Here is a 26,191-nt window from a genome sequence, read left to right on the forward strand (position 1 = left end):
AGTAGGATAGGTTTTTCAAATTAGCCTACAGCCCTGGGATTCCTTGCAAGTTTCCCACCCAAGTACTAACCAAGTCAATCCCTGCTTTGAGGTCAGCAAAATCAGCTGGGTGCAACTGTTGATGACTTCATGGACCCAGCACCACCCAAATAAATTTAGACACATTCTGGTCTAAAGATTGTGGGTAATTGATGGCCAATGATTTTTTTCTAGTATCAGCAGCTGTTTTGTTAAGCATGGATGAAGCATATTGAGAAGAGGTTGCACATAACCAGCATAATGTATATTTTCAGGTTTCTGCCCTGGCAAAACTGTCTGCAAGCCAGTTGGCTGAGTTAGTCATAACTCTGGAAGCCTTGAGTGATGGGAACCTTCTGGTGGAGATCATGAGCCACTTGGACACCATGGCAGATCTGATCAAATTCCTTGACCAGCTGAACAAGCTTGCTGCGGTACGTGAATTTTCAGTAAGGGGCTTGGAAAAGATGGGGAGGGAAGGGCTTGGGAAAAGATGTCCAAAGCAGTTTTCCACCAGATGCTGCTAGTCAAATAGTTAACAGGCTCAAAGTAGAATCTAAAGGACATACAACAACTTTAAACATCCATATTCAGTTTTTCTATTCAGAGATACTTGTATAGATAAAGGTAATTCATTAGGACGTGTATGATTTACAGAGCACAAGAAAAAAAAAGGAAAACAGATCTGAATACAACAGTCCTAAACTGAAGAGTTCTTCAAAGACTTGTGGTCAACATTTGGCAACCAGTGCTATTTCCTACGCTTAAAATATCACAGATAAAAAGAAAAAAAGCATTCCTCCCCCAAATAATATTTTGCAGTCATAACAGATGATTCATCCCCTAAAAGTAGGTGACGGTCACTGTGCAGCTTTTGAAGAAGGGTGTCAGGAATGGAGGGGGCAGTGAGAGAGTGGGACTACTTACCAAATGGGGGGTTCTCTTGACAGATGGAATTGCAGAACAGTGAGCATTCTGACTTGATTCTCGGCATCGCATTACGAAAATTAGCTGTCAACTTCGCAAAGTTCAAACCCAAGGATTTCACGTACTGGTTCCAAACTGCCTTCCAAAATGTGCTGCACGCTGTGAACGCAAGCCAGGTGCTAGCCATCCCACTCAAGATATCTTGTGAGTCCTACCAACAAATGTGAGTATGTCTCCCATGTGTTACAGCTGTACCCCCCAAACTGGGCTCCACTGCTTTGCCAAGCAAAGGCTGTAACTGGCCGCTAAAAGATGCAGTCCCACCAACGGTCAAGGAGATGGGTAAGCAGTAGGAGCTGAATCATCTTGAATTGCTCAGGGAAAGGGACCAGACCAGGTTAAGTAGCTTTATAGGGTCAAATGGGGCTCAACTGACTCCTTATATCATCTGATCTTGTTAAACTAAAAAGTGCAATGCTGGGAGATGTAGTTCCACAACTTATAAGGGACATGTGTTGTTTACCCCCTGTCCTGCTGCAAAATGCCAGAATAAAACAAAGACCAAGGTGTCCAAAACTGAAGCCTTCCCCTTTTCTCCAAAGTAGATGTGTTGAAAATTGTTTTTACTGGTGAATAGAGATAGACTTCTATTAGCTGCCAAACTTATCAAGCTTCAGAGTGAGGTTCAGCAGTAAATCTCTGCTCTCCAGACACAACTCTTTTTAGCACTTGGCGACTTGGGAGACTCTCAGGGCTCATCCTCATGTCCTGCTAACCAAGCCACAAGGAGGCCTCACTAGCTGTTTTGGTAGGTCATTTCCTCATGACATTGTCTTTATCTCATCCCCAACCCAAGTCTTGCTGTACAAACTCTGATGCCTCCATAGTGATGGTTAGAAGCATGTTCTGATTGCTCTTATTGCCCTCCTGAGGCTGTTCTGGTCACACCCCTTAACCTCTGGTCCGTGGGCACTGCTTTAGCAGTGGGAGAGTCTGGTTCTTTTCAATCCAGGCTCTAACCATGTCAAGGAGCCATCTCTGCCCCACTTCACCTGCCAGACCTGCCAGCAGATCCATCAGCTTAAAGAGGTGGAAAGGAAAGGGAGCAAGGTGGCTCTTTTGCCATTGGATCTTAATGCCACAGATCACTCCAGAGATTTGATTGCTAAAGAGTCCTCTGCTTCTCTAGGGCTGCAGAGTCTAGGGATGTGATGACAAGGGAATGGGGCGGGGGGGGGAGATTACTCTTTTCCTGCCATGTCTCTGGTCAACCTGTGCAATCAGAAATCTCTTGAAGAAACAATCCCACTTTCCCCCACACCCTCTTCTCACACACCAACTTGCCAGCTGAGATATTGATCATCTGGAAGAACAGTATTCCTATCCCCCTGCCGAAAGAGAAAACAGCTGACAAGGTTGTGGGATGGTGGGAGGGTGGGTACATTTTGATCCAAAGGCAGCAGGAGGTACAGAGGATTGCCTCCCTTTACCTGGCAGAACACACCCACCCCTACAGGAAACCCCATTCCTGGGGGGTCAGGACTTGAATATAATCTTTACTACAGGCAAGAATGAAACTTTAACACAACGGCTGAAAGAATTCAGTCATTATATATTTGAGCTCATATATTTAAGCTCTCAGCTTTCCCCTCCCACCTTTCTGAGTTAACAGATGGTTGGCAGATGAGTTGCTAGCCTTGGGCACCTGAGATGTTTACATAGCAGGCTTTTCTAGCCTAAGAGCTGTTGGTTCTTGCCTTGCTAGCTTCAGACTTTACGAACTTCTCATTTCTGTTTGCAAAGGCACCCCTCCTCCAGAAATAAAGCAGATGTTATTCCATCTGATGTGCACAACTTATTTGGGAGGAATGCTGTGAAACTCAAGTGTTTGCCCAATCTTTAGAGGATTGATTTGGCCTATAAAAGTATACATCATACTGACTGGGTTCACAAAGTATGTCTAACCTCATTATCACATTAAGCCATTTCTGGGATTCCTTTAGGGAACAAGTAACTAAATAAGCTGACCACAGAACATGCTAAGCCACAAGCCTCTCCCTTGAAACTAGTCAAGAGCAAAACTAACCACACTTAGCATGTTGTGCAGATGCAGCCTTGAGTTCTTTAGCTGACCTGGTAAAATATGTTGGAAAACATGTTGGAATAATCAATTATTGACTCTTTGCCTGCTGTGGAGAAGATATCACATTGGGACAACTTTTGAGAATTGTGTAGCCCATAGCTGTCCCTAGAAAAGTTAAGCAAGGTCAGGATGAGAGTCAATCAGGAAAACCAGGGCTACAAGTTAGACTGAGAAGTCAAACAACCATCCCAGAAGAAGACAAAGCAAACTCCTTCTGTACTATTGCCAAACAATCTCCCTGGAAGCATCCATGAAATCATCAGAAGTTGAGCTGTAAGTGAAGGCCCATTGAACCCAGCCAGATGGAAGCTGACCTCAAGCAGGTTAAGGACTGATTAGTACCCATAGAAGCAAATATGTGTAGCTCAGGGCTGAACTGTGGAGACCTTGGGGTTCTCTGAGCTTGGTTGTTTTCTTGCAAGTGTTTCGTTACCCAGCTAGGTAACATCTCCAGTGCTAGTACTTAGGTGGGAGACATTCAAAGAATCACAGGGTTGTGGGCTAGACTGAGAAAAAGCTGTAAAAAGTTGTAAGCTAGACTGAGAAAAAGCAATAGCAAAAGCTCTTCAATATTGCTGCCAAAAAACTGCATGGTTGAGTCATAAAGTCATTAGAAATCAAGTGTGAATTGAAAGAGGTTTTTCCCTTTCTTTACCTGTCAAATCTCCTAGATTGAAGGGTTTCAACAACATCTATTCCAACATCCCAGCTGAGAACGCTGCAAGCGTTTTTGGATTCATCAAAGCTTTTTTGATGTCAAAAGTCAAATCAGGTAATTTAAGCCTTGAAGAGATTCACATCTAGCTTTTACTTTTTAAACATGCAAAACAGGCCTGTGTTATGTGACTAAAGAGATTCTAGATCATTAATCATGAATGTTAATTAATCCATCCAGGATGGAGGATACCCGGTATAGTACTTAGAAAAAAAATCAGAATCAAGCATGAAAAATGTAGCTGTAAAAAAGGGAGACAGAATTTTAGGCTGCATCAAGAGAAATGAAGTTTCCAAACCCAGTGAAATGGCTACTTATGGAGGATGGAGGAGAGTGGTGGGGTTGTCAGAGAAGATCTCCCCCCTCAACTAAAAAAAGTCTCCTGTTCACTGGGTGAAAATTACAGCCCAGAAAGATCCGCATCTGAGCTTCTGGGTGAGCCTGGGAATGAAAAGACAAGATCTGTTTATGTTCCACTTGACTTAAAATCGTTAAAAGACACCAAGGCCTGGGTTTATTCTCTTTTCTGACTGCACACACTTAAGACAGGATAAATTGGAAAGGGATCAGCTCCCCACCCCTTTCTTGACTCTTATACCCTTGGCCAAAGTCAGCAGGTTTTAATGGTACTAATGCTGCTTTCCCCCAACGGTGGCCTCCAGATGCACTGAATTAAAACTCCCATCATTCCCAGCCATTTCAGAATAGTCAGTGGTTAAAAATGATGGTCTATGTACTCCAAGAAATCTAGCAGATGTCAGGCTGAGGAAGGTGCATGTTGTGTTTTGCTAGAAATATATATTGTGTTTGAACTTCAGATTCCCTGTAAAATGAAAATCTAAAGTAAGTATTGGAGATGGTGAGTTTAAACTATTTGGTAAGCTACCTTGGGGAAAAAAATTGTTCTGAACAGTGAAATGTGCCTTCCTAAAAACAAAATAATAAAAATAGCTTCTGTCTCTTAGTCACACTAAATTTCCAAAGAACCACAAAAACAGCTACTGTGGTGAGATGGTTAAGGTGTTTGGGGAGACTCAGGTTCACTGGTCCCATCACTCTTTCTCAGCCTAAACTACCACACAGGATAGTTGTGGTAGGGAAAAAAAAACTGGAGGACAGTGCTCTGGTGTCACCTTCAGCTCCAGAGGATAATAACCAGGGATGTGCTAAAGACTGCAAATTCAAAACAATTGTTTTGAATTTGAAATGGGTTGTTCCTCGAAACACTTCCAGAATGGTTGGACTGGCCTGTTTTGAACTTTAAAAGCTTCAAATTTTGCGTACCAAAGCCAAATAACAATACTGTTACTTTTATCCTCTAAGGGGCATCTTTCTTTCACGTTGGTGTGGTGAAAAAGGGCTCTGGGTAGGCTCACCCAGCATACTAATCCACGATCTCTTTCCTCATGGTTTATCAAATGAGTTACAACTCATTAAGTTATAAGCCATGGCTTAGAAGCTACAGTGACTGAGTTCACAAAACGTGCCAGGCCATGAACAACAATTCAGCTGCAGAGATGCCTCCCCCTGATCTAAAACCCAAGGCTGCCTAGGGAAAGACAGTATTGTTGCTGCCTCCCCCATCTATGACCTGACTCTCTCCTGAGACAAAGGCGCTGCCCAACGAAGGAGGAGATTTCTCTCTACCTCAGCACAACTGATAGCGCCATCATTGCTGCAAACGGGCTTTTAGGCAACTCAGCAGGACACAAGTGTTCTTCTGTCTCTTTCAAGGCTTGGCCTGTGGACAACCAACCCAGAGCTTTCGGGACTGGCTGCAGATCAACCTTGGGAACTTCAGTCGATATGCTGAATACCAGGACTTGCTGAGCTGGAACCTGTATTTTGATGGAGTGAGTAGACATAATTTAAAATGTTCACCACCATCCTTGTTGCAGAATTTACTTTACACAAATAAAAAAGGAGGGCAAATAAGTCCTGCCAGTGATGTGAAGGCTGCCAAGTTATTAGGAATTCTCCTCCTTTTCCTCCCCTTTATCATCATCTCCATGCTACCCAAAACCAATGGGTGGAAGCTCTACCCAGACAGAGATCCAAACTTGAATAAGGAAGAATTTCTTGATGATAAGAGTTATGCAGTGTCCAACAACCTCCCTCCTAGAATCACTGGATGTTTTCAAGCAACTCACTATCATTTGTTCTGTGTCTTCTTCCTCCCCTTCTAGATGGCTGTCTTAGAGTATTTGTCTCCATCACAACTTGCATCATTCACTCTGGAATCTGGAGCCATCATCAACAAGGAGCACATGTGCCAGATCCTTACAAAACTGCAGAACAAACCACTAGCAGACATTTATGAATATTTGGATCAGTTCAACACAGTGGCCCAAAAGGTATGATATTTCAACAATCAAACATACAGGTAGTCCTGGGGTTACGATAGCAATTGGGACTGGAATTTCCGTCGCTAAATAATGCGGTCATAAAGTGTGACATCAGGTAACTCCATCACTGAGCAACAGCAATCCTGCAGTCCCAGTTGCCATTGTAACTCCAGGAACATGTGGGTCATTATGTGGGAAGAGGTGGGAGTTCCAGGCAAGCAGGCTGCTTGGTGCGCGGGTGCCATGGGGGAGCACCATAGGCAGGCCCTCCAAAACATGGGTGGGTACGCAGGTGCCACAGGGGGGTGCTGCAAGCAGGAGCTATGGAGCATGGATGGGTGAAAAATGGAACAACTTCTGACTTCTTGCTGGCTTCCCATTGATTTTGCTTGTGGGAAGCTGGCGGGGAACGTCAGAAATCATGATCATATGACCGCAGGATGCTGTGATGTCAGAATAGCAATCAGGGCACCAAGTGCCCAGATTGTGATCCCATGATTGCAGGGCTGCTGCAACAGTCAGAACTCTGAGGACCACTCATAAGTCCCCCTTGTTCAGTGCTGTTGCAACTTAGAATAGTCAATGAACAAGCGGTCATAACCCAAGGACTAGCTGTGTGTGTGTATGTATGTATGTATGTATGTATGTATGTATGTATGTATGTATGTATACACACCCACACACCCACACAAGATCTTCCTTTCCTCAGCCAAAGTAACTTGCTAATTTCCCGCTGCTCTCGGTTCCCCCTCAAGCGCTTAGAATTATTTCAGCTATCCAAATGCCTGAACTGAGGAAGAGAAGCAGAATTTGATCAGCAGCCAGTGAAAGTCTGTGATTTACACCAAGTTTTAACGCATCCCAATAGTTAAATGGTGGTTCTATTTTCCCTTTTTAAATACACAGCTTGGAATAACGTCCCTGAAAGATGAAAGCATACAGAAGAAAATGCTTTTGCAGTTTCTTGAGGGGGCTGAGACCACATTCTCGATGTTTGCTCCTGGAAACTGGACTCATCTGCTGTCAACAAGACTGGCACTCTTTCTGCCAAGCACCAGCGGAAAGGAATCTCAACAGATCTTGTCTTATATTTCAAGTTGTGACAGCTTCAGAGCCGTGTGAGTATGAAGCAAAAGGCAGTAAAAGGTGGTGATGCACCTCACGGATCTTTGGAGGGGATCAGAAAAGTTAAGGTAGTAACCAGGACTGCACCATCAAAGTCTTGCCCTTTTTTACATGCACTGCACTGAGATAGAGCAATTGGCCCCAGGTCCCCCAGGGAGATTCTCCGGCTGAATGGGAATGGGCCAGAAATCCCCAGTGATTTTTTTTTTACATCTATCATTGCCAGTGTGTTTGCCCCTTGTAGTTGCAAAGGTGAAAATAGCACTTTTTTCCCCAGAGGGGGGAAAAAAAGTGGAGATTCATGAATAAATATACATTCTTAATCTTTGATGCGGGTGAGTAAATGTCATCGCTTGTGTCATGATGCTATTGGGCAAATGACATGAGGTTTTGCATTGGTTGTTATAATTTGCATCATTTGTGCAAGGATGTCACTCATGCCCTAGTCACCTCCTGGTTGAACTCATGTAATGTGCTCTACATTGGGCTGTCCTTGAAGAGTACCCGGAAACTTCAGCTGGTGCAAAAGCCTGTGGCGTGAGCAGTTATGTGTGTTCCTAGTAGAACACGCGTGACGCCTCTGCCTTGCGAGCTGCATCAGCTGCCAGTTTGTTTCCAGGCCCAGTTCAAGGGGCTGGTGTTGACCTTTAAAGCCCTTCATGGCACGGGGCTGGGCTATCTGAGGGATCGCCTCTCCCCAGTCTCATCTGCCCGTCCGACCAGATCCAGCAGAGAGGGCACGTTACGGGCTTTGTTGCCCAGGGAGCTGCATTCGATGGGCCCCAGGCGGCGGCCCTTTTCTGCCGTGGCACCTGCCCTGTGGAACCTTCTCCCTCATGAGGTGAGGTTGGCCTCCTCACTGTTGAGCTTCCGGAGGTCCCTTAAGACCTGGTTATGCCAGCAGGCCTGGGGACCCCAGGGGACGGGGGAGTTTGTGAGGTGGCTCCCTTATTTTTAACATCCTTTTATTCTCTGTTTTATTTTTATTTTTATATTTTTAACTGACTGCTTTTAGCTTTGTTGTACACCACCCAGAGTGGCTATATAAATTGGAGGGAGGGAAGGAGGGAGGGAGGGAGGGAGGGAGGAAGGAAGGAAGGAAGGAAGGAAGGAAGGAAGGAAGGAAGGAAGGAAGGAAGGAAGGAAGGAAGGAAGGAAGGAAGGAAGGAAGGAAAAGAAAGTTATTGTGGCTTACACCTGCCACCTAGCTAGACTGCTACTGTAGCTCTTGTTTGTCATGTCATTGCTTTGTTTTTTAAGCCTCTGTGTTACATTTCTTGATCCATTGCAAACCACCCTCAGTATCAAGTGGATATTTTTGACACTGTGTTTGTTCCTGCTGTCGTCCAGGGTATCCTCCCTCAGCCAGGTTTATCCTTCTATACCACTGGCCAACCGAAAAGGCATCTACGCTACTTTGCTTGCGTTCCTTGACGCCCAGCACAAGATCACAGGTAACTGCCATCACATGGTTTTTGCAGGTCTGCGGTGGAAATGATCCGGCATCATTACAAGGAAGAGATGTGGGAGACAGCTGGCCAGTCTGATGCCCATTGCACCTATGCAAGCCGGCAGCAATGCCCCTTGTTCAACCTCCCTTACTCCTAAAAGAAGCGAGTGGCAAATTGCTTTCATAGCATTGCCAAGAAAGCTGCTTGGATGTGTCCAGGAAGTCATGAAGAGTTTATTCAGCTTGAAGGAAACTTTATTGTTCCTCCTCACCCTCCTCCTTCTAATAGACAGCCACCTAAAAATTTATGTTCCACGTGGATGACTACTCAGAATGTATTTTTCTGTCCTTTGACATGACAGGATCAGCATGTTCTTCTCACACCCGGAGCGCAGAGTCCTGGCTGCAGGACCACGTTGGGCCATTTGCAAAACAAGCTCCTTATGAAGATTTCACCAAGTTGCTGGCCAGCTTCAATGCGGTAATATGCCAGGAGCTGGATGGCAGTGATCTGAAGTGTTCAGCTCCTTAGCCCAGCCTTCATCCTGCCACCCTCACACACATTTTTTGATATGTCCTTGGAACCATATGTTGCCCCTAATTTGTGCGTCAATGCTTAATTTAGGATTTGCAGGATAGATACCAAAGGACAAGAACACCAAGGGATGGTAACGAACTTTGAAGAAAGTTTATTACAAAAATTGTCCCTGAACATACCTACAGCACCAGAGGGATCCACCCCCCAACAGCCGGGTGAGCTCAAACGGCAAGGACAGTCTCACGAGGAAGCCGGGCAAAAGGGCAAATCTTATAGCCCTTTTTCCCCACCCCCCTGCCCTTTGGAAGGCTCACCCTGGGGCTGGGATAAAAAAGAAGGAAACTGATGTTCCCTACAGAGGAAGGGATTGCCAGTGAGAGGAATGCACTAGCGCTGGCTATGTGGCTGGTGCACTTGCAGCTGTGAGCCGTGAGCCGCTTAGGAGGCAAAAAAGCCTTCGGCAATTATGGTCTGGTCAGTTTCAGGCAGCCGCGCCAGCCCGCAGGAGGATTCTACTCAACTAAGGCCACAGAGCTGAGCTTGTTCACTTGCAGTTCGTGCTTATTAGAGAAGTGCTGCGCTGGGGGAAAAGCAACTCAGGAAGAGAGAGCTTGTTTGTGAGGGGTGAAAAAAAGAAAAAAAAACGGGTCAGGCACAGGGCACCAGGGGTATCTGTGGGGAGGATCAAAATCTGCAAGTTGGTGGACCCACTGTTATGATTGAAGGTCTGGTCCTTTTGTATGGAAGAGGAATGTGGAAAAGGAGTGGGTCTTAGATCATAATACAGCACCTGCCAGACTTTTACCCTCCTTGTGGACATCCCTCTTTTCAAAAGCTTTGGACTGCCTCCTGAAAACTCCATTCTTTTTTGAAAAAATAAATTTATCACTTCAGATAACTTACAGGAAAATATATATATAACGGTAGCAGCAGTGAGATTTAAATATTTTAATGAAAGGGGGGCAAAGGACCGCATTTCCCACGCCAAAAATTATTCCACCTGCAAGGCAGGCTTGGCGACAGAGTGAGCTTCACCTAAACTCTAGCTCGCTCTTTTGATGTAATTTGCATGATGACCTCATAACGCTTGTGATGTCACTTGCCTCCCTTGTTCTATCTGCAGACGCCCATGGCAACCTGCAATCTGCCTTTGGACTGTAACATTTGAGAAGCTTCTTCTCACTTCTATCCTACCCAGTTTAGTCCTCCAAGAAAGGACACAGAGGCCTGGCCTTTTGCAGCAAGAGGCAGCTGAGGCTTTGAGCTGGGAAAAAAGAGAAACCGTAACCTATCGGTATCATCAGTCTTTCAGACCACCTTGACTTCTGCAACAGTGGCCTGGGATTCCTTTCTCTAGCTTCTCCAGAGTTGGGGTGGGAGAAAACAGATCGAGTCCTAGGACTTTGGCTCATTTTCTTCTGCTTGGCTAAACAGAGAAGGAACATCAATGCTCATTTGGTGCTCTCAGGAGTGGCAACCAAAGAAAGAAAGGCTGGACCCATCTTGGTTGGCTTTAGCCCACCAAAACTGAGAGGTATCCTAGTCTGATGACAGTGTCGTAGGAAAAGTGGGGAAAAAAAAAATTGTTATTCCAGAGCACTAGGTCTTGAAGCCTACTCTTGACTGGATTAGCAGGAGACCAAGAGAAATAACAAGACTGATCTGATACGGCAGATGGCCACGTCTATAGAGGCACACCAGTCACATCTTAGGACACAAGCACCTATTTAATTAAGCTTGAGAAATGTTAGCATTTCCTTTCTGTTAGAATGTTCTCTCTAACAGAAAGAATAAAATTAACAGGGCGAGACTCTCTTTACAAAACTAACTTTTGACTCCAGAAGTGAGCTTTTCACTTGGCTCCCCTTTTCCCGAGCCAGAATGGAGGAAATTAGATTTTTTAAAATCCAAGCCTTACATTTAAATGTAAGCCTTACATTTACATTTAATTAATTCATTTAATTTAATTAAAATAAAATTACATTTACATTTAAATGCAAGCCTTACACGTGCACAACATAATCTTCAGAAAATGAATAATCTGCAACACCACAGTCGCAAAGACAGAGGCACCGTTGGTAGTAAAGGAAAAGCAATTTCTCCACTAGAAAGCTATTTCTGCCTGTTTATCATGTCTTTATGTATATTTGCAGTTTGAGATCAAGGATAATCTCACCTCCACCCAGCTTGCTCACGTCTTTTTTGGCCCTAACATCCTGGATAATCCTGATATGGTTCATGCACTTCTGATGCCTTTAGAGGACAGGCCTCTGGAGGAGACCGATGCTTTTGTGACAGAGTTTGCCATCATTGCATCACAGGTGAGTTGTCTTTCCTCAGCTCTGTTTGCACCATGGAACCGTTTTGCTTCCAGGGATTCAGGACTGTTTTGGTCCCCTCTGCGACTATCTAAGCAGTAACTGCATTGACCTCTAGCTACCGGGCAAGCAACCTGTGAACTTCAGACCACAGCGGGCTCATTTCATGTGGCCCTCAGCCTGTTTCCAAAGGTCCTTTGCAAGGATCAGTCCAGATGCGGGAAGAACTGTCCCCAAAAACCTGTTGCAGGTGTAAGAGAGAAAAGAGCATCTTGGAAGAGAGAGGAAATAACAAGGTACAAAAAAGGATGAATCAGAAAGAGAGTGAATGGAGGGCTTCACCCCCTTTTTGCCTCGATTGGTCTACTACTTGCTTCACTTCCACCCACCGTTGTCAGGCAAAGATCATCCATCCAGGATTAATTCCAAGTACGGTCAAGGTTCTAACCCAGCAAAAGATTTGCCCAGCCCTGATTTTAGGGACACGTGAAGCCTTCTGGAATTCCTTTCAACTTTTTAAATCATGTCTTGAAACGATTTGTAAGGCAGCCCCACTCATAACTCACGAGTCTGGGTATTATACATCTATAAAGATCAAGCCAATCAAAACCAAAGAGAAATATATAAGACAAAACACAGTCTCACACCTCGGTTGGGTCACTCGCTCTCATGACAGAATGGACAAGCATCACCCAGTAGTAGGCTAGGAGGGTCTTTGCAGGCATGAGCTTGGCTGGCCCTTCCCTCTTCAGCAGCCTCACCCCAAATGGGGAAGATCTGGACCGCAAGAGCAGAGCCGAAAGCCCGGAGGGCCCTTGCTTGGCGAGAAAAAGCAACAGGGCCATTGGGTTCTTCCCAAACCTATTTCCTTTTCCCCTACCGCTTAGGTTTATGCTGTTTTTACAGCCTGTTGGTTGGGTGATCTGTTGTCCCATGTTCTGTATTTCTCTGCCATTTTGGATTGGATTGTTCATCAGAGGGTCTGCAAGAGGGTCAAAGAAGTCAAGATGGTGGCCACAATGCCCTCCTTCCCCCCTTGGTTGGTTTGTTTTTTAAACTGATAAACGCTAATTGTCTCTTTGCGTTTCTACTCGTCAGAGGGGGATCACGTTCCTGGAAAACACAGAAGTGAGGTTCATGATGCTCGAAGCCTTTTTTTCCAAAATGCGGGATCTGCTCCCCAGCGCCTCCGTCTCCCAGTACAAAGACTGGTTCCAGAATAAGCTGACGCTGTGGCTGCCCAGTATCGATGCCTCCACCCTCGCGATGATCCCCAAAACGGTCCCTTGTGGCTCTTTCAAAACTATGTGAGTAATTCGCTCTTCGATGGATTTATCAGGGCTTCAAATGAGACTGAGGGAAACAAGAGAGGAGAACAGCAGTAGAAGTACTGATGGTGCTTGTTTGTATCTTTATTACTGTTGTTGTTCATGCAATGTGATTTTTTTGCAAAGCCTGGTGAATTTATTTTGTTGTTTTTCTGTTTTTATACTTTTTTAAAACACTGCTAGCCCCCCAGAGTCATGAATTTGAGATGGGCAGCCATATATATTGAAATAATAAATAACTTGAACCCATGCAAATATTTGGTGGCTCCCGTTAATATTTATTTATTTGCATGTATTTGGCCGCCCTTCATGGGCAACATAACCCTGGGTGGCTCACAATAGCATACAAAAATAACAAAAAAATTAAAACCATTTCACCCAACCAAGACTCCACAGCATTCCTATCACAAATATACCTGGGCTAGGCTCAGCTCCCATCCTGAAGGCCAGGAGGGCAGGGCCCTCCAGATTTCAGGGAGGAGCTGCTCCATAGGGCAGAGACTGCTGCAAGGAAGGCCCCAGCAGAGGACATCGTTTAACAGAGGGGACCTGGAATGACACCACCCCATCTAATCTGGTTGGACAGGCAGATGTCCTCTGGGGGAGGCAGTTCCTCAAATAACCTGGCCCCATGCCATGTAAGGCTTGAAAAGTGATAACCAGCATCTTGAATTTCACCCAGGAGGAAACTGGGAGCCAGCACAGCTTGCACAGCAGCAGTGTAATGTGGGCAAGCCATGGGGCACCCTGCATGCACCACTGCATTCTGGCTAATTGAAGCTTCTGGGCGGTCTTCAGGGGCAACCCCATGTAAGACACAGTGCGATAGTCCAATCGGGAAGTAATTAAGGCATGAATGATTATGCATAGAGCCTCCTGGTCGAGGAATGGGTGCAGTTGATGCACCAGATGGAGCTGTGCAAAAGTCCCCCTAGCCACACCTGCCCTCTGCTCCTCAAGCAGGAGCCATAAGTTCAGGAGGGATCCCAAATTGTGCACCAAATTGGGGAGTGCTACCCAGTCAAGGGTTAAAGGTGGCCACTATTTAGACCTAGGGGGACCAAACAGCCACAGCCACTCAGTCTTGTCAGGACTGAGCCGAAGTCTGTTCCTCCCCATCCAGACCCTCCCAGCCTCCCAGTGCTGGGTAAGCACCTGAACAGCATCATGGAGCAGAGAAGAACAACTGAGAATCACCAGCATACTGATGATATTGTACTCCATGCATCTGGGTGACCTCACTCAGTGCTTCATGTGGATGTTAAATAGGAGGGGTGAGAGTCCTACTGAAGCACTGAGGCACCCTGCATGAGAAGAGCCTCGGGCTGGACCTCTCCCTCCTACCAACACTAACTGGAACCCACCACCGAGAAAGGAGGAGAACCACTGTAAAACATTGTCCCCACTCCCATGGTCCAGAAGGACACCATGGTTGATGGTACTGAAAGCTTCTGAGATATAGGAGGATAAGGATGGATGCTCCATCAATCACAAGCCCTCCAGAGGTCAAACGCAACCAATGGCGTCTCAGTCTGACCCAGCGTGAACCCCAACTAAAAAGGGTCCAGATCATTTTTTAAATTAAAACTTTTATTAAGATATATAAAAAGTACAGTTAAAATACAAATCAGAAAGTATAGAAAGGAGCGAAGATAGAACTAAAAGAAAAAGACAAAAACTAAATTAGTGAGATTGAGTAGAAAGATGAAACGGAAAGTGACTTCCGACTATCTCCAATACAGATATGAGTACAATTTTTTTAAAAAGTTAATCTCTTACCACTAATTAATCCAAATTCACATTATTTCTATCAACACAAACAAAAGGGTCCAGATAATGATATGGCTCCAGGAGCTCTGATTACTCTTAGTATTATAGTTGACATTTTCTTCCAAAGTCTTTCAGCTCTAATTTACAAATCCTATATATTACTTTTTCCATTTATTTTTCACTATTATTATTTCTAAACTGCCCTTCGGCTTAGAGGAGCTCAGAACAGTTCGCGAGAGAACAGCCTAAAAAATCTTAAAGAACATAATTGCAATAAAATCAAACAATATTTAAAAACAATAAATACATTTTTAAAAAATAACAATCTTTTAAAACAAGTTAGGAATTCTTTCCTGGCTTCCAGAATTATTTCCAACTATTTACCAGCAGTCACCTTGGAAGACATCTGTATTTTCTTCTGGGTAATGAAGCATTGTACTGTGTCTCTGTGCGTTTGTGTGTGTATTTGTGCTCTTCCCTTGTGTTGCATCTCTGTATGTTTGTAAGTGTGCCCTGGGAAGCACAGAGGTGGCTTAACCTGCCAGCAGGCAGATGGACAGAGAATTTCTTTCCAAGCTTCCTTTGGATTGGAAAGAATAAAAACAGAAGCAAAATAGCAAACAAACTTAGAGGTAATCTATGCCTGGGGTAATTTTCTGAGAAATGCCTGGGTAAACAAGTGGGTCTCCAGTCATTTCCTGGAAGAAGACAGCTGAAAACCTATTTTCCAAGATACCTATAAGACCTCCTAACTCTACAAAGACTCTGGGCAGTGCACAATAAAACAATTATACGGTACAATTTTAAAAACCCCAAAGGCCAGGAAAAAAAAACAACTATGAAAAGACAAATCAACTGTAACTCAACACTTTGGGGAAAAGCCAGGTTTTCAGACTGTTTTGAGTATGCCCAGAGTAGGGCCCAGATGGTGTTTCAGAGGGCAGGCATTGTGCCGGAGAAGGCGTGCTTCCTGGGTCCTATTGGGTAACACTGATCAAAGGATGGGATCTGGAACAAGCCACCTCTACCCAATCATATTGTTGCTCTGAGAAGATGAGAAGAGGTAAACATATTTATAGCGGATTGTGACAGAAATAGACCATCTTTCTAGATTTTTTTTGTACAGTATACAAAACACACACATGGAAGAGAAAGAGTGGTATGAAAGGAGATTGCCATTTCTGATACGATAGAATGTGGAGCATCATATAACAGAAGGCAGTTGTGTTTTTTTTTTAACCCTCTCTGAGTAACTTGGTTACTGAATTAACCCCTTTGTTTTGCATTTGCATTTACCATACCAGTGTGTTCGCACCACACAGTCAACCAGGTCAGTTAAAGACCTAGTAGCTACAATCACACAACTTGTTAAACTGAGTTAGTGTACATCTTGATTCAAGGGGGGGGGAGGGTTGACTTTCACGTGAACCCAGACCAGTTAATGTATGGTTCAATGCAGTGTGTGAATCCAAAAATGAGGTTAATTCAGGTTAAATGTGTTGCCTTAATAAGCATTTCAATTACAAACTGTAGAGGGCAGAGGGAAGGGCCTTGAAGAACAGGAGAAAGACCCACCACTAAGGCAGTTGTCTGATAAGAGGGGCTTGAGCCTGGGTTAAGGAAATAACATGAGAAAACATCTCAGGGAAGCCCCTCCCTAGTTCACATGAAGATAAAGGGTGGGAGAAGAGAAGCACATTCAGACCTGCAAGATTCTGTTACTATAAAAGTAATTTTTGGCCCTGACCTATATGGCATTGGTTTCTGATTCTGTTCTACCTTGTTGGGTTGGTACAAACAGATTATAGATTATATCACAATGTAATCTGTAAACAAACAGCAAACAATAAAACCTTACCCAAGGATAAAACTAAGTTTTTATATTATGCAAATGTCCATTTGGTTATTATCTGACCTGGTTGAGTATATCATCCAAATCTAGGAGTCAAAACTTTCTGGGTCTCCCTATCACCTTAGCATTTGACCACAGATCCAAGTTTGCTACCCCAAGGTTTGGTTTATTTTCTCTCTTTTTCTCCCTGCTCAGAATGGCTGGCTTGGATGGGAGTTTTCCACAGATGTTGCCAGAAAACCGCCAAGATGTTTACAAGTTTGTCAGAGACTATTTGACTTCCAAGATTTCTCAAGGGGGTAAGAGTTACAAGCTTCTTCCTTTTGACTGAGAGCTGCTGTAATAAAAAGCAGTGACCACAGGTCATTAAACGAGGCATCCTATGACCACAACTTGCGATTTTACTGCTGGCTTCTCCACTGACTCTGCTTGTCAGAAGCCGGTTGTGAAGCGCCCAAATGGCCATCACGTGACTGCAGGATGCTTGCAGGGAGGCATGAAGAAAGTCATCTGCAACAGCGTAAAATCCCCACTCTTTCTGTTCTTTTGTTCTGTTTTTACTTGCAGCCATTAAAAAATGGGATTGCATGGTCACACTACTATGTTGCCTTTTTTGACCCCTCCCTCCCAGAGACCCCTGGATTGCACATGATACACATATATTATTATCTACACACTTCTGAAGGGATGGTCACTAAGTTGATGATGTCCTATAGCAGTGTTGTCCAAACTTGGCCACTTTAAGATGAGTGGACTTCAACTCCCAGAATTCCCCAGCCAGCATGGCTGGCTGGGGAATTCTGGGTGTTGAAGTCCACTCATCTTAAAGTGGCCAAGTTTGGACAACACTGTCCTATAGCTACTCAAGTGTTTTATCGCCCCTGATTGCAGAAAATGTGATTTATTAGGAAAAAAGTGAAAAAGCTTCCCAGTGTCCAGCAGCTTGTTCATGACGCTATTCTTTTACTTTTTCATGAATTTGTACACCATTTAATGCAGAACTAGGACATTTTATTAACTTACTTATTTTTAATAAACATTTTTTAGCAGTAATTAAGATATGTTAAACAGTAAATAAGTTAACGATAACTTGTTTTAAACCTGCATTTTGCTCTAGGATAGGAAGATAGATCAATTTTGATTTCTCACAATTCTTTTTTCTGAGCCTGTTTGATACATCAAACTTGAGAATTCTTATTTTTTAATATTTGTCCTGAAATTTGTCCTGAAATCACTTCTCCCAATATATGCATCCTTTCTTTGCAACTTTGCCTCTTACACAGGTTTTGCTAACCATTTTTCCTAATAAAACACATCGTTGTCATGAATGCTGTACAGTATGTGCATTTTGATGCAGACTTTCCTCTGTTACGCTTTTAGTTATTTTTGGCAAACTGCACTGCAGTTATTTCAAATAACTACATTTAAATGTATATATATGAGACACACAAACTAAAGAAATTTCTCACCTATTCCTAGTTTGTGTCTAGCATTCTGATTTCTACAGGGAGCCTCTATGGAAAAGAGAAGGGGGAAAAAAAGATAGAAACTTTGAGGAATTTGGAAAAATGATTTTAAATTTTAAATGTTAAAAAAGTAACGTGTGGTGCTTAATTATGTGCCCTGCGAGCAGTAGGGCCCCCAACCTGCTCCCGCTTTTAGCCTTTTAACAGGACCCCACAGAAGCATCACAACACTTTCTGATGCTGCCTTTTGTCTTTCCAGGTGATCCTTGCGTTGAAAATACCCGGGGCAGCTTGGACTGGTTAAATGCCAATTTTAAACGTTTCAGCAAATTAGCCCCTTATCAAGACCTGGATGGCCTGAATCCAGATTTCAATGCAGTAAATAAAGCGCTGGCTGGAGGAGGAGGAGGAGGAGGGAGGCTGGGAAGGGTATTTTATCCCGGAGTTCCTTTGGATAAGAATCACCTTAACTTGCTCCACAGCTGGATGCAGTGACAGGTCTCTCGCCGTCACAACTGGCCAACTATATGCTAGCAAGGGACATCCTGCGTGACACAGACAAAGCCCGGAAGGTTTTTGGAGCTCTTGATTCACAGGACATTGCAGAGTTTATGGATGTTTTCAATGCTGCTGCCCAGCAGGTCAGACATACAATTTCCCCCTTTCCCCTTCCTCCTCCTTTTCACAGCCTCTTGGTGACTCTCAGTTTTATGTTATGTTATATGTCGTGTCATGTCATGTCATGTCATGTCATGTCATGTCATGTCATGTTTTCTCAGTTATGGCACTCTCAGTGTTAAGGGGACAAGGACAGGACTGTGAATCTCTTTGACAAATGTGTCATGATTGTATGGAGGAAGGGACAGATTGCAATGGAAGGAACCGAATCCTCCAATCTGGCCTGGCCATGTTAGTCTGTATGAGAGTCACTCACCCTCCAGAATAGTCTGGACACACAAGAAAACCCTTATACATTTGTGGTTCGCGTATTTCATAAATGGCAGCACAGCCCCGCTGCAAAAAGATTTAAAATGCTCAAAGACTCAAAGTCTTAACAAGCTCACTAGCAAAAGAGGGCTGGAGGTTCCTATCATAGTTTCCAAGGTTTGGTGCTTTACCCTAATCCTTGCATTAAAACATCGTATTGAAGTCTGTAATTCTTACTTCGTTGATTGTGCCCAGCTGGGAGGGCCTTGACAATTATTTAGGGTTGTGTGAAGCCTTGACTTGGATATTCAGTCTGAAGGCACCAACTGAATCCCCAAACTGGTGCCTTCAGACTGAATAATTGGATGCATTTATTTATTTATTTATTTATTTATTTATTCATTCATTTATTTATTTATTTATTTATCGAATTTAGATACCGCCCATCTCACAAAAAGCGACTCTGGGTGGTTCACAATAAAACAGCAATAAATATTAAAATACTTGTTTATACAATAAGTAAAAAAATAAATAACATATTTATTTAATAAAATAAAATATTTATTAAAATATAATAAAAAATTAAAATAAAATTTTAGCTGTTTAGAAGGGCTTTGTGCGGGCCTAAAAGCTGCTTTTTCAAATCTATTGGGAAAATCAAATTGCTATGATCTGATGTGATTCTGGGGACCAAAGAGCAGATGTTGTGAGTCTTGAATCTTCCATTTGATCTGAACATCTCAGCCTGGACACCATCTTGGAGCAGAGGTAAAGCTTCCCATACATACCATCTTTAAAGGGAGCTACGACCCCTTCATGGAAAGAGGCCTGGAACAAGGCCGCTAATAAGAAGGACCACCTTCACTCACCTGCCAGATGAGTAAGGCATCCACAGGTGGGGAAAGGGTGTCACAAAAGTCAAGATGGCAGCCATACCTGGATGACTGGAGCCTCACCCCTTTTTAACAGGCATCTCTCATGCATACATGAAAAAGCAGAACTTAGTCATATCTCATGCTCACCATCTTGACTTCTTTGACCCCCCCCCCCGTGTCTTCTCAAAGTAATACCCTTCCATTTCCAAGGAATTCTGCTCAACAATAGTTGGCTGGGAGGAAATATTCTTAGACTGTACTTCCTTCTCCTTTGTTCTCCAAGCATCATCTGTCTCAGCTGCCCCACTTGGAGACCAGGCGGTTCATCCTGGGTGAGATCTTCTGTCACTTGAGTGGCCTCTTCCCCCTCTTCACCCCAGCAGACTATGATGTATGGTTTGGGCAACGGCTCCACCTTTTCCTGAGTAGTCTGGATGCCCAGAATCTTGGCTTCCTACCTAGTGACCTGACCTGTGATTCCCTTGCAGCCATGTACGTACCAATTCTGTACCTATCACCCAATATAATAGCCTCCACTCAATTTGGAACCAATCATATGGCATTATTATTATTATTATTATTATTATTATTATTATTATTACTACATTAGGTAGGATTTTTTAATCTGCAAATAGGTCAAGTTGGTTTTCTCATAGCTCCTCCTTTTTGTGAACTGGTCAAGTTCAGTTTATCAAACATGAGAATGTCTTTCAAAGTTAGTGCCAATGTTTGCGTGTCATTTAGTGCACATTTCCTCCAAAAATCTATATTTTTCTCGGCAATATTGCCTAATATACTCAATCCTTGCAAATAATTTACCTAATATAATACATTTTTTTACATGTCTGCCACAAATGCATTACAATTGGACTGCTATAATGTTCTTTATGTGGAACTGCCTTTGGAGATGACCCAGAAGCTACAGAAGGTGCAGAAAGCAATGACTAAACTTCTGGATGAGTATCCCACTAGCATAGAATAACAACAAAGACATTGCATTGGTTACCAGTATCCTTCTGGGCCTAATTTAAACTGCTGACTACTACCTTTAAAGCTCTGTACGCCATAGATAACACCTTGCTAGGACAGACTACCTGTGCAGTCAAGACTTCTAGAGGGCACCTGTTGAGGCTCCCTGACTTTGTGAGGTTCATGAGACATTGACCAGGAGACAGGTCTTCTAAGTGGTGGCTCCCACTCTTTGGAATGCTCCGTCTCAGAGACTGAGATGTTCCCAACCCTTGTTCATGTTTGCCTCTCTTTGAACCTGCTTTTGCCTCTGGGTTGTTTTTAGGCACCTTTCATTTTATTTGTTTTCTTTTTCTGCTGAAGGTTTTATCTTATTGTCACCTGTCCAAGGGAATGTTAAGATTGGTATATGATACAAATACTGGATATATATGGACGTATGTATCTATGCATTTTTAATTAACAAGTGCATGGCAAATTTCTGAAAAGTATAGCATTTCAAACAATAGTTATGTTTCAGTTTGTGTTCAGAATGGCAAAATTAGATATATTTACATTCAAATGCAAAGGAAACCATTTTTTCCTTCATTTTGCAGAGTGAACACTTTAAAGGACCACCACGGCAACAACACGTTTGAAAACCCTGAAGAGATATTTTCTTTTATAAAGCGGGTTCTCCATTTCCAAGTACAAAATTCAGGTGAACGAACAAATATACAATCCACCCAACCTTCCAGACATACAGTTTTTTGTTCTTTAAATATCAGTGATCCCCAAGGTCACTATCAAAGATGCTCTGGTTGAAGGAAAGCAAAAGTTTATCATTAAACCAAATGGAATGCAAGGTTTCAGATTTTGGATGGGTGATGGTATCTGCCAGCTGTTTTTAAATGTTGCTGGTTCCTAAACTGTGGACTGTGTGAGTTTTAAAGAATCCTGTAGATCTTCCGATTCAAGCCCCTTCTCAGTGCAAGAGTCCGCTAAACCATCCACCCTCCTTTGAAACCTCCCACAACAGGTTCCGAGGATTAAAGGGCCACTCTTCTACTGCCTAACAGCTCTTGCTACCAGAAATCTGCAATTTGAAACTCCTTTCTTGAAATTTCAACCAAGTCCTTGGTCTGTGGTTCAGCCAAAACAAAATCTTGGGTGACCCAGGAGTGAATTTGTAGAGTTAGGAAAATAAGGTTGGGCTTGTCTTCTGCTCTCTTCCTCTGAAGGAACTGTGCGCCAGCTTTCTCCCCCTTGGCCTTCCCTTCATTCCTGCCCCCCCGCCCCCACCCTCAGCCATCACCGTTGCTGCCAAAATCTGCATACACCACCAGCAACAAAGTCCCAAGCCTTGGATTTTAGCTATTCTTCTCCCACCCTCCATGAATCACTTCTGTTATTCTGGTTCATATCTGGAACGAAACGCTTCCATTTCTTATATGGAGCTAAACTTTAGAAAAACATATGTTCCAGTTTAGGTACAGAGCACCAAAAGAGGGGTATCCCAGAGAGTAAAGAAAGTCAAGATGGCAACCATGACTGTACAATTGAAATCCCACCCATTTTTTTTGGGCAAAGGGGTGGGGCTTCAATCATGCAATTGTGCCTGCTATATTGACTTTTTATAACCTCCATGGATGTCTGCACTGAAATCAACTGTTCTGTGCTAGAAAGTTTATGCACCAAATGTTTTGCACATTTCTAAGCAGAACTCTTACCCTTAAAGGTCTTTCATTCTGAGAAATGTCTGAATCTCCTCTCAGTGTGCCATCAAAGCAGCAAAGGGATGCAAGGAATCTGCTATGATACAGCAAGTTCAGCATCTGGAAAGAGGAACTGGTTGACTGCAGCTTTCTCTGGATCCAGAGGTGTCGATGCTGGGATGGGCAACGGGGCAGTTAGAGTCTGTTCAACTAAACAGGGGAGTTAAATAGAGCAACAACATTCAGATATTGCTTGACCAGGATTGCAAATAGCCATTCTAGTTTAGCCAGTGGTGAGGGAAGAGTACTGTGACTTCTAGTTTAGTAACAACAAAAATATTATAGCACTGCTGCCCATATTTGGTGAGTTTCAATTCTCAGAATTCTCAGCAATGGCGATGCTGCCAAGGAGAGTGCTGAGAGTTGAAATCCATACAGCTGGAAGGTGCCAAAATTGGGAAGAACAGGTGCCCCATCCCAGGTATAGGTTAATGCCAAGTAGACAAATTCCTCCTACAGGGATTTTGCAGGAACTATGTTCCAACCTACTAAGCAGACAGGTTCTGCTCTCAAGAATTTTGAAATTTTTGCCTGCAGCTCTAGCATTCCTTAATTCTGTCTTCTTTATCCTGGGACCATGCAGATATATTGCATTTCAACTTCCATGCTTTGCTAAGAAGTATGGAAGCTGAATCCAACACAGCTGGCAAGTTAGATGTTGGTGGCCACCTGGTGTGGTAAACAGCTGCCCCATTAGAGGCCCCTGCAAGCATCTGGATTCGTCTCTGCTTTCTCTTTGCAACAGACTCTGCCTGTGCTCAAGGGATCTCCACAGACAGACAGTGGCTGGCAAGATTTTTTGGACCCTTCACCATTTATGGCTCATACCTGGACTTCACTGAACTGAAGAGCAACTTCCGTGGGGTGAGAACTTTGTGGTCTGAGGGAGTCTAAACTTGGTTCCTCATTCTTGGCAGTAAAAGAAGTCGAGGAGGTTCACTTCTGAGCTGATTTCACTCAAAAGTAGTCTTCAGAATTATTTATTTATTATTAAATTTATGATTCATTATTATTATCAATTTATTATTATTATTATTATTCAACCATCCCTCCCCAATTCTGCTGATGTATTTTAAGATTACAGACAAGGAATCCTTATCCTTGGGTAATCTTCACAGTTTAGGGACAATGAGGTCAAACAGGCTTGCAAATAAGCTTGTTCTCCAAGTTCTAGGTAGCAAAAAATTTATACTTGTCTGCTAGGGTCTGGCAGGGAAGAGATGGAGATTGCTGTACCTCCTTCCAAAGCCCATTCACTAGCCTAGATGCCATTCCTATCTGCCTGTATCTGCAAGAGCAGTGAAGAATCTTGTGGCAGGCATTATTACCAATTTATTATCACATAAAACAAGTGCTTCAGTAGAAAACTGGCCATAAGTGGTCCCGTTATGTGAAGTATTTTACTGGATTTGAGCAGAGTTCATCCAGCAGATGGCAGCCCCAGCCAACCTCAGCTTATCTTGACACACCTGTATAGGGTTGAACCCACTTAGATCTGGATGGAAGATTATAAGGAAAGCCCTTGAAGGACAGGAAGAAGGGCCACTGTCAAGGCATCGGACAAATAAGGAGGGCTTGAGCCCAGGCCAAGAAACTAACTAGAGAAAAAGATCTCAGAGAAGCCCCACGCTAGTTCACACAAAGACAAAGGGAGGGGCAAGCACATTCAGACTTGCAAGATTCTGTTACTGTAGCTTCACAATAAAAGTAGTCCTGACCTATATGGCATTGATTTCTTAGTGTGGTCTACCTTGTAGGGTTGACAGGATCCCAAGCCTGAGCACCATCTCACTTTCAACTACATCTTGTTCTGCTTCTCTAAATATAGTCGGATTCCTTGGACCTGTTCTCAGCAAGAGCCTTGGCTGAGCTGTCAGTTCAAAGCCATACCGTTTACACCACTTCAGCCATGAAGCACATCTTCCAGACCATCAGGAAGAAAGCAGATGCAGACCAGTTCCTTGGCACTTATTTGGATGAGTTCAACTCCTTCGTGATGAAGGTCAGCAGCCATCTTTTGGCCACGTGGGCTTTCCCCTAAAATCTGGTATCCAAAGTTACAGTACCCACCTCTATTGCATGACTGCCACATTGAGGTAGTGTGCTGGGATGAGAGGAGGGACCTTCATTGGTTGTCTGTCATCCGTGTTTCATATGCTGTGCCTCCAGTACTGCAGTTAAACAAGAGAAGTTCACACCCGATGTCTATTTCAGGAACGCCATTTCTGCCAGCTGCAAATTCCTCCAGGGTGGTTTTGAAACTGAGTAAGATGGCTGCCTAGGCCAGGCTTACATAATGGAAAAGCCCACTTAGGCGAAAGACCACATGAAAAGACCAGCTGGTCTGGGAGTCAGGATTCATATCAATGCTTGCCTGTCCCCTTTTAACACGGACCCTGGGGTTGGGTTGGCAACTTTTGGACTAAGTGGGCAGACTTGGCATTTTGAAAGCATGTCATAAGGATTCTCACAAAATGGTTGCAATGGCAGGTATGCGCAGTCAGAAAGAGCCCATTTCTCAGGACCCAAGGGGGGAATTCTGCTCTGCCATCTGACCTAGACCCAGAGGTGTCCCCGGGGTGTTTGTGGGGCAACAAAAGTAATATGCCAGTCACGGCATTGCAGTGGAAGTAATGATAGCGATGCCATGATTTCCATCTTGGTTAGAGGCGAGGCTTTGATTGCAGTGCCATCTTGGCTGATTTGTCCCCCTCTTGCTGACCCACCATCTAGAATGTTCTCTACCACCCCACTTACCTTTTTCTTTGGGGGAAGGTGGGCATACTTTCTAACCTTAGTACTGGTCTGCAGCCCTTCGCTATTTTGCTTTTCTAAGAATCCTTGCAGAGCCTACGTGGAAGCCAAAAACATTCTTGGGAATAAATCTGAACGCTTTAAGGTTCACACTTGTAGCAAGCTTGCATCCCATTTAAATTCTTTTATCGCAAAAAGAATCGTTATCAGGAAACCAACTAGAGAGAGTGTTGTTATAACTAGTTCTGTGTCAAAATATGCTGGGGAAAATTATGTTAATTTCAGTACCAGATTGCCTACCCTTGCCTTTGGCCAATTTTCCCCTATTCTTTATGCCTATAGCTAATTTCTTTGAAACATTCAAAACTCACCAGATTTTCCATTGGTTTCCAAACATGTGAAATTATGTTAAATCCTTCACTGTCCTCTCTCATCCTACCCTAAAGATATTGCCTAGCCTGAACAAATATACCATTAGCGTCTGCTGTCTCCTGCTTCTTCCTCTAGAATCGTGATTTACTGAGCAACACCAATATCAGGGACGCCCTGTTGATGTTATCGGCAGAGATCAACTTTCCCCAAATGTCGGCTCTTTCCTTGAAAGATGTGACTAGGTGGCTACAGAGACTCGACCTCTTGCTGCCAGGTATCAATGGAACCATGCTGGAACTGTTGCCCCTGGATATGTCCTGTCCGTATTACCAAACGATGTAAGTACTCGATGACCTTGGTTTGAGTCCCCATCAGATTTACAGCAGGACAGAGCAACATATAGGATGCATTTTATTGGTTTCAAAAGGGGGAGAGGTGGAGGTATATAAAGTCTTGCATGGCCTAGAGAATGTGTAGCGGGAGAGAGGGAGGCAGGTTTTCTCTTTTCCTCCTTAAGTTAGAACTCAAGGGCAGGGAGCTTCAGG

General features: G+C 43.6%; 1 protein-coding gene across 1 annotated transcript in view; it reads left to right on the plus strand.

Moving 5' to 3' along the window:
- Positions 1-26,191, plus strand: part of LOC148216955 (uncharacterized) — an 84,683-nt gene that overhangs the window by 53,830 nt on the left and 4,662 nt on the right. The window contains exons 13-27 of the mRNA XM_088151754.1: positions 5,538-5,656; positions 5,990-6,157; positions 7,055-7,266; positions 8,624-8,727; positions 9,086-9,204; positions 11,415-11,582; positions 12,678-12,886; positions 16,725-16,828; positions 18,255-18,373; positions 18,478-18,636; positions 20,081-20,289; positions 21,363-21,466; positions 23,266-23,384; positions 24,349-24,522; positions 25,782-25,984. Of these exons, the coding sequence (XP_088007880.1) occupies positions 5,538-5,656; positions 5,990-6,157; positions 7,055-7,266; positions 8,624-8,727; positions 9,086-9,204; positions 11,415-11,582; positions 12,678-12,886; positions 16,725-16,828; positions 18,255-18,373; positions 18,478-18,636; positions 20,081-20,289; positions 21,363-21,466; positions 23,266-23,384; positions 24,349-24,522; positions 25,782-25,984 (2,290 nt within the window). The remainder of the gene's footprint in view (positions 1-5,537; positions 5,657-5,989; positions 6,158-7,054; positions 7,267-8,623; positions 8,728-9,085; positions 9,205-11,414; positions 11,583-12,677; positions 12,887-16,724; positions 16,829-18,254; positions 18,374-18,477; positions 18,637-20,080; positions 20,290-21,362; positions 21,467-23,265; positions 23,385-24,348; positions 24,523-25,781; positions 25,985-26,191) is intronic.

This window comes from Python bivittatus, unplaced genomic scaffold (genome assembly GCF_059951505.1).
Source record: "Python bivittatus isolate LINGU-HERP-01145 unplaced genomic scaffold, Pbiv_v1 ctg000030_np1212, whole genome shotgun sequence".
In the NCBI taxonomy this organism is placed as follows: domain Eukaryota; kingdom Metazoa; phylum Chordata; class Lepidosauria; order Squamata; family Pythonidae; genus Python; species Python bivittatus.